Source organism: Apis dorsata, unplaced genomic scaffold, assembly GCF_000469605.1.
Source record: "Apis dorsata unplaced genomic scaffold, Apis dorsata 1.3 scaffold_631, whole genome shotgun sequence".
NCBI classification, from domain to species: Eukaryota; Metazoa; Arthropoda; class Insecta; order Hymenoptera; family Apidae; genus Apis; species Apis dorsata.
Window position 1 is genome coordinate 1198918 of NW_006263826.1, and position 8732 is coordinate 1207649.

Here is an 8732-nt window from a genome sequence, read left to right on the forward strand (position 1 = left end):
AGATTTTTACCATGTTTTGCCATATTTTTTTTTCATTGATACTTTGGTTGTTAATGATACAACATTGTTAATGATTGTTATTCAGTTCATATTTTTGTTCCTGTTGCAACGTTTTTTAACAAAACATTCCCGTAATACACTATCACAACGTGTACGCATGCGCGCACGTGATTACCACGATGCGTACGTTTATTTACCATACCATCGTAAAACCATTTTTTTTTTTTTTTTGAGCAGTACAAAAACATTCCGTTTGCACTTGTTTTTTTTTTTATATATAAGGCAGATATTGTCGCTACTCAAAATGAGCGTTAGTTAATCTTCACGAAACATTTTCGATATGTTTCTCTATCCACCATGATTGGTATTAAAATATATAAGTTCGATCAATAATTCTCTTCGGTTATTCGTTACGAAATAACCTTATTGATAATTCCTTTTCTTTCACAAAACACCTTTTCCTTTTATCCAGGATTGGATAATGAATTTCACCCTTTTATACACTTTCGTAAGAAAGAATTAATCTATATATTATTTACTTACTGTTCATCCTCATTTATCCTTCTTGTTGTTTCATTTCTCGGCTGGTCTGGTGACCGTTTGCGGTATCACTGTCAATGACTTCGGAATTTTTGGCAATATCGGAATCTGATTGGACGTTTTAGTTGTTACCTGTATTGATTTCGGCAGATTTAGGTTATGTAACAGATTTTGCGTCGGACTGTTTTCATTTGCCAATGCACGCACGTCGCAAATCAACGGTTCGAAGTCGCTCCTGCTTTGTCTATTTAGCATCTCCTGTTGCATTCTTAGATGCTTTTGAAATTGCGTTTGCGCGGCAATCTGCGCTTTTTGGTACTGCGTGGCCGATTTTAAATTTTGCGAGGAACTCGAGTTATTCATGCCGCCATTTGAGTTAGATAATTGTTTTTCCGTAATCATTTGCTGTTTTTGTTTTTTCAGATTTTGCAGTCGTTTAAAATCAGGTTCGCTTAATTGGAATACTTTACCACCAGTAGATGTTGGTAATTTTTGACTATCCTTTCGTTTCATATTACCATTCGCGGTGGTGCTAGTAGAGGGAAGATTTAACCGTTGGAGATTAGGCGGTGGTTTTTTAATTATAGACACTCCAGGATTTAATTTCAGGATCCGTGGAGGACTACTCTTTATCGATTGTGCAGTATTGCTGGACGATAATTGTTTGGGGGTGCTTATGGTTGGTAAAGAAGGCTTATCTCTTTCGAGCACGTAACCACCACTCAATCGACGAGAATTGTGATACTCTGAGGCGATTGGCTCCATTATTGGTTCATCCATCTTTTCTGGACCTTCGTACGATATCAATCGATTCTGTACGGAAGTCGAGTAATTGATTGCATTCCGTGATGCATTTGGAGCTAAAATTAAATCACCGGATCTATAATATTTTTCTAAAAGTATCAAATGCCTGAGAAACGAGCTTTGATTCCCATATGGTCTTTGCAATTCTTGCCAAAGGAGTTTCGTATCTCTGTCATATTGTATCATAGTAGCACATTTCTCCCAACCCTGAGGTGTTATTTCTCGTACATTTGTGAACTCTATATTGGCATGAAGATTCATTTCTTCTTCGCCAGGGAAAAGAGTGCGCACACTAATGGAGGGATTAGCACCAAGTCTCTGTACAACTGGAGTAATATCATTATTCGTCCTTGGTCTCTTTGGCAATCTGGTTAACGTCACTTCTTTGTCCATCGCGAGAATTTCAACAACTTCGTTTGGATTATCACAAGATATCGTTGTATCTGACGTTGTATATGGATTCGTGTCGAGTAGCTTACGCTTTTTCAATTTCTCTACAGTGTTCTCGATACCGAGGAACTGCACATCTGTCACGACGTTTTCATCGCTCAAGTTCCCTTTCACGGTACGATTTTCGTTGTCAATTTCAGAATTAATTCCCTCGTTTTTATTGGGTTCTGGAATAGACTTTTCAAAAGTGGAATTTATCGTACCATCTGGAGATTTAAATGTTGTAGTCTTAGCTTGAGTACTGCACTTAGCTTTCTTCCTTTTATCTTTATCTTTGTCTTTCGACTGATTCTGAGACGAATCTTCATCTTCATTTTCCAGAACTTCAATATCGTGATAATGTAGAATTCTAAATATATAAAAAGAATAATAAATAGAATATATAATAAATAGAATAATAAATAGAATATATAATAAATAGAATATATAATAAATAGAATATATAAAAAGAATAATAAAGATATTAATATAAAAAATAAGCCTTATAGTGTAAGTAAAGAAACTATTATACCTTTTTCGATAATTCTTGAAGAATGATTTATGATTCGTATTCATGTTTTCCACGTCCTTGTACTTCAATTGCAGTTGTGTAAAGTAACGGCATAATTTACAAACGAAAGTACCGGCCGACAATATAACAGGAATACCCTGTTGTCCAAGCAACTGATTCAACTCGTCAGTTTCCGCATTCGCCAATTGGTGAGTGTGATTTCTCGCTAATCGACGTTTACACAATGCACAAGTCAAGAATCTTTCGATTTTCGAATAATGACTGACGCAGAACGACATGGATGTATGTTGACTCGATTCCCAATCAATGTCCACCTAAAAATATTTTTATTGTTATGTCAACTATTCATTAAAAATATTAAAAATAATAATAATACAAGATCTTATGATATCAATATTGAAAAAAATATTGAATTTTTATTAATTCTTTTCGCATCATCCTATATAATATGGTAAACTTACTTGTTTTTGCAGACCAGCTTTTATCTTGAGCAACCATCGACGTTTAACATGATGTCGTGCAGCATCTCTACAATCACGGGCTGAACATTTGGATACCATGAGTTGTCGGTGTTGTTTTTGTGGCTTCGTTTGCATATTTGTTGGACTTGTGTTCGCCTAATAAATTAGGAAAATTTTAATAAAAATGAAATTAATAAAATATTTATTATTTTAAGATAAGTATATAATATAAAAGTTTTTTCCAACCTTTCTGTCTACATGGCGGTAACAAGCATCGCATAAACAAGAATCCTTAGTTAAATGTCTTTCTATGTTTAAAATCTTTTTGCGCCTTTCATCAGATTTCATTTGAGCAAGATGCATCGGTGTATCTAAAGAACCGAATTTTCCAAAGCAATAACAACATACATCCGCACACAAGCGTCCTGGATGAATGGAAAAAGAAGAGGATTTTTCTGGGATAACAAGAGACTGACGATCCTTTGGTGGTGCATCTTCATTATCTTCGTCTGTTGTGAGAAAACAATAAATTATCTATAATTATTACAAAATCTAAAAAAAAAAATAAATAGATTTGATGTTTTAATAAATTTTAATGCTATCTAGATAAAATGAAGTAAAATTTAATTAAAAAATAAATTGGAATGTTAGAGGGTAAATGTAATTGATGTTCAAAGCAGTAGCATAAAATAACATGCTTGTTATGGAAAATTGTATAGTTATTACGAGTACAATTTGCGGGATTTTTTTAGGAAATTCGAAAATTAAATTACTGAATATTACATTAGTGTCTCATTAACTATCGCATTTGTCTTTATAATTATTTATTTATAGTATAATTCTTATTAATTTTTGAGATTATTTTAATGCAATAATAATATAGAAAAGTCGTATTATTTAGCAATGAATATATATTTTTTAATTTATAAATATACTATAAGAGTTACTATAATTAAATTATTACTTTTTTAAAATAAGAATCGAAAAATCATACTTAAAAATAATTTGCATATATAATTAGTAAAAATAATAGTTAATATAAATATTTTATTTTTACACTCAATACTTTTGATATTCGTCTCGAGATAAATAAAAAAATAAATTATATTTGAAAAATAACAATTCTTAAAAGTACTATATCTAAAGTATATCTAGATAAAATTTTGCAAATCTGGCAATTAGTAAAGTACTACTATAGTAGAATTGCAATATTGATAGAATTATAATATCATAGTAAATAAAGACCAATCCATTAAAAATAAATATCAAGCGATTTTTTTCATAATAATTTCTAAAATGATAGAATTTGTATATGAACCAAGAACACAAATATATTTCAACAAAGCAGAAGGACAAGGAATGATTAAGAATGTAGTTATTCCCGCAACCAGGATTACCGCAAGAGTGTCTGTGGTTAGTAGAGAACTTTCGGTTCGCACCAGAGCTGCTATCTCCCCAACCACTGGTTCCTAACTGGAAAAAACAAAGAATAAAATGATAAATAAAATTCCATTATATTTAATGTATAATTACAAATTATAAATACATTTTTCTTAAACTCACCTCCTTTTGAATAGTGTAGAAATTTTCTGGCGAGTCTCCTTCGCCATCTCCGCGACCCTGTTTCAGCACCATTTTCAGTGGTGATCTCGACCGTCTTTTGTCCTTCTCCCTCTCTTTCTGGACACGAATCACGGTTTTTAAGGTTCCTGTGGATTGTCCTTTCTTCGCTTTTTGATGATTCAACCTCTCAGCAGCCTTCTCCAGGGATTCCAAACCAAGTAATCTCAAAATTGACTCTTTCTTTGCCTTATCTTCAGGCGTCTCCAAAATCTTTGAAGTAATATTGACACTGCTCGAGGATTCGCCAGAAGTGGACGTCTCGTCAGAATCTTTCTGCGACGTTTCTGGAGTTTTTATAGGCTTGCAATCGACATCCAGTATGTCTATATTTTCCACTTCTTTAGTCACATGGTTCTCAGACAAATTTCTTGACAATCTGTTCTCGCACGTTTTCCTGCCATTTTCTTTTGCTATAATCAAATCATTTTCCGACTTACTTCTCACATTATCCGCGGTTTTTTCGTGTTTCTCCAAGCTATCCCTTCCACCTTCAGAAAAACCTCTGAAATTTGTCGCGCATTCGACTCCATTTTCATATTTGTTTAAGAACGATCGATTGTTCTCGTTAATTTTCGCCACTTCGTTGTCCAAAAGAGTCTCCTCTTTATTTTGTTGATCGCATCTCCGAATCTCACGTTTCGCTCGTTTGTTCTTCAACATATTTAATTGATCTTCTTTGCGTTTCTTCGCTTCTCTGCTACGTTTGCCACGAGCCTGTGGTTCCACGTCATTCGCGTCCATTTCACCGCTATTTTGAGTGTCGTCAGTGTCCTCTGTCATCGATTCTTGAACTTTTTCCTCCAAATCCTTCGAATCCTCCTCCTCTTTGTTGGAGTTTTCCGGTTTTTCTTCTTCTTCCATCTTCAATTTCGAAACGGTTTCTTTTTGATCCTTGCACGATCCTTGCCCCTTTTCAAACTTTCCTTTCGTTTTATCACGGGCACGTAATACTCGTTTCTTGGTATCATCTTTAATAGATTTTTGCTCTTCCACAGTATTATCCGATGCTTTCTTATCCTCTTTCGTCAATGTCGTATCACTTTCTAAATTGTTACAAATGTCGTTATCATATAATTGTATCGAATCGTTATCGATGTCATTTTCTTGTTTACCTTCTTCCTCATTTTCGTTCGAGTCTTTTTTCAAATCTTCTTGAAGAATATTACAAGCACTGTTAGAGACAGGATTACATTTAGAGCTCGACGTGGAATCGAAATTAACTAATAGTTCACAATCACTTTTATCTTTTTTAATAATTTCTGCCACATTTTCTTCTTCCCCTTTTTCAACTTCTTTGGCATTTTCTACTATCTTCTCGCATTTGTCTCGCCCATCTTTATTTTCCAATTCGTCGACAGCATTTGTTTCTCGATTTTCAATATCCATTGCTACGTCTAATTCGTTGGACAATGAAGAGGAAGAAGAAGAAGATTCTGTTGCAGTCTTGCTCGTTGCAGATTCTTCATCATTTTGCTCATCTGCACTGGTTTTCAACCGATGTCCAGACTCATCCTCTGCTACCATTCTTTCCACTTCTTTCGAAATTCTCTCTAAAGTTTCCACGTCGTCGGACCCCGTACTCGTGGAAATCTTTGCCTCATCTTCGATTCGAGTCGTATCCGTCTTTTCATCTTCCGTTTCAATCTCCTCTTTCTTCGACTCGGTTATCGTACTATCAACCGGAAATTCGGAGGAAGTTGTTTTATTCTCCGTCGATTCGTTTTTAAACTCTTTGCTCGAAATAGTTTCCTTAGAAATAGACTTATCACACTCCTGTAAAGATTCCTCACAATTCTCAGACTTGTGAGCTACTTTGTTCATCACTTTTCCTAATTTTTTAACGGTATTATCATTGCTCTCAGGGGAGGCTTTATCTATTATCCTCGAAGATTTTCTAATGGATATAACTTTCTTTCCATCGTCTAAAATTTTTATCTGATCATCCATCTCCATGTTTTTCTCAGCCTCCTCCCTCAAATTGGACGTTTCATTCGATTCTCCCTCCTGTATTACAATTTTACAACCACTCTCATTTTCTATAATATTTACCACTTCAGAAACGTTTGGAGTGTTGCTATCAGCGTCAGAAGATTCGCTTTCTTGCACGTTTTGAGAATGAGTTTCAGCTAATTCAATATCACCCATGACTAGTTTCTCAATTTCTTTGGCAGTATCAGCCACTTTTGGTATTGAATTATCTGAATTGTCCGATTTCATCTCATTCTTTGTCGCGGCAGACTTATCCTCATCCGTATTTTCCTCTAGCCCTAATTTTTGAGACTCCGCGCTCAATGGTGCAATTATCTCTTCAATTTTTGGTATCTCGAAGTTTTTGTTCAATCCAAGGCCCTTCTCTGGGCCGAAGATTTTACTCTCGATAGATTTGGCAATCGTAAGCTTGATATTTTCTATCATTTGATCTATCTGAGACTTGGGATTGCCGTCCGATTTATCCGTATTATAAAACGAATTAACCGTTTTCTTCATATCTATATTTAAACTACTTCTTCTACCCTTAGACTTGTCGGACAGTTTTGCCAAAATATTATCTTTTCTAACTTGTTCCAAATTACCCATCTTTTTCAATTCCTCTTGTACCTCCATATTTTTAGGTATTATTCTCGTATATTCAATTTTTATATTGTCACTTTTTATCTCAACTTCGGTACTTTTCGCCTTGGTCTTCGAGCGGAGAGTGGGCCCAATCTCACTTGTCCTGTCCGCTCTATCGCTGTTGTTATTATTTTCCACTTCTGATCCAATTTGGGAATTGTCCTCGAAATTTTTCAACGTTTCTTGTTTCATGCACATTTCATCTTTAACGGGCGCTATAATTGTTTGGGAATCGTTACCGCTAGATTCAGAAAAACTAGATTCAGAATCGATATTGTTATCCGCAATATTATCCGCAGAAACTTCTGAATTAATTGGATCATCCGAATTTAATCGTCGACGCTTTTTAAGCTCTAAATCGGAAATTACAGAATCTGATTGCCTTAGCTTACCATTTCTTAAACTTCTTTGATTAATGATGTTTGCATTAGATCTTTTTCTCAAGTGAATTGCATTTTGAACGGATTCTGTTTCAAAATTCTCCCCATCAGAAGTAATTTTAATGTCTTCGCTGTCTGGTTCTTTTTTTATTTCAATATCTGAAATTATATTCTCTTCTACCAACATCTTCTTACTTCTTGTTAATTTTCCTTCTATTTTCTCTGTTATTCCCTGTTGATTATCTATTTCTGTATCGCTCAACATTGAAGCTATCACTTCGTCAATGGTAAGATCTATAGAACTTTTACTATCCAAAAGAGACTTTGAAACTCTTGTGTTACTATAATCTATGTCTCTAGTAGCCTTCCTTCCTTTCGAATATTTAATATCAACTTCTGCCTTTATCAAAGTATCTTTCTCTTTGATACTGTTTCTTTTAAATCCTGAGAATTTTGTTGATTTAACGCCTCTAGGCAAAGAATCTAAACTTTCCAAGCTTCTACCCTTCCTATTAAGTTTTGGACTACTTTTAGTACTGCAACCCGCAACTGAATCTGAATCTCTATCTAAAATGTCCTCACTTTCCACTTCTCCGATATTTTTTAATATAAACTTGGTCTTTTTAGTCCTGAGATTGTTCTTGGCACTTCTGTTACCTTCTGCTCCTATATTTTCACCTTCCGTTTCGTTTATTTGATGCTCTAAGCTTTTGTTAGATGATGTCTTAGTACTATTCTCTTCAGATAATTTGATTCTTTTAGTCCTCACACTTTTTTTGATGTCAGAAGGTATTCTACACAAATTTCTACTGGCTACTTTTCTCGTAACCTTTGATTTAATTAGATTTGCTTTTGCTACTTTCAACTTTTGTTTATGTTTCAGATTCCTAAGAACCTTTTTACGCGGTAGACTTGCCTCTAATTTTGGAGGAAGTTGACTACCAGTTGCTACAGCCTCCAATATATCTCGTGCAAGTTGTTGTTGTTTTAGATTTGACAAAGACTTGCCTTTTCTACTTTTAATTTCGTTTGATGGCAAGCTACAATCATTATTCGCCTTCTGTTTTGCTTTTGAAGGCACTAAGGGTTTCTTTTCCCTGGATGCCATCTCACTTCCACCCACATTGGGCTCCTGCAATTTCATTTATAATGTGAAATTGCAAGCTGCTTATTAATTAATTTATTATTACCATTATAGTATTCAAATTAATTTGCCAATTTTGAAATATATTAATAAAATAATGTATTTTTAAAAAATGAAAATTAAATTTATTTATCACGTATTATTTTCTGAAAGATTATAATATAATATTTATATATATATATATATATATATATATATATATATAG

At 34.0% G+C, this 8732-nt stretch overlaps 1 protein-coding gene across 1 annotated transcript in view; it reads right to left on the reverse strand.

The window, feature by feature from the left end:
* Window positions 1–34: 34 nt before the first annotated feature.
* LOC102675923 overlaps window positions 35–8732 on the reverse strand; it is a 9978-nt gene continuing 1280 nt past the window's right edge. Inside the window, exons 3-8 of the mRNA XM_031513280.1 lie at window positions 4330–8514; window positions 4164–4239; window positions 3013–3275; window positions 2767–2922; window positions 2306–2619; window positions 35–2143 (exon numbers count right to left, since the gene is read on the reverse strand). Coding sequence (XP_031369140.1) covers window positions 574–2143; window positions 2306–2619; window positions 2767–2922; window positions 3013–3275; window positions 4164–4239; window positions 4330–8490 — 6540 coding nt within the window. The 5' untranslated portion in view covers window positions 8491–8514 and the 3' untranslated portion in view covers window positions 35–573. The remainder of the gene's footprint in view (window positions 2144–2305; window positions 2620–2766; window positions 2923–3012; window positions 3276–4163; window positions 4240–4329; window positions 8515–8732) is intronic.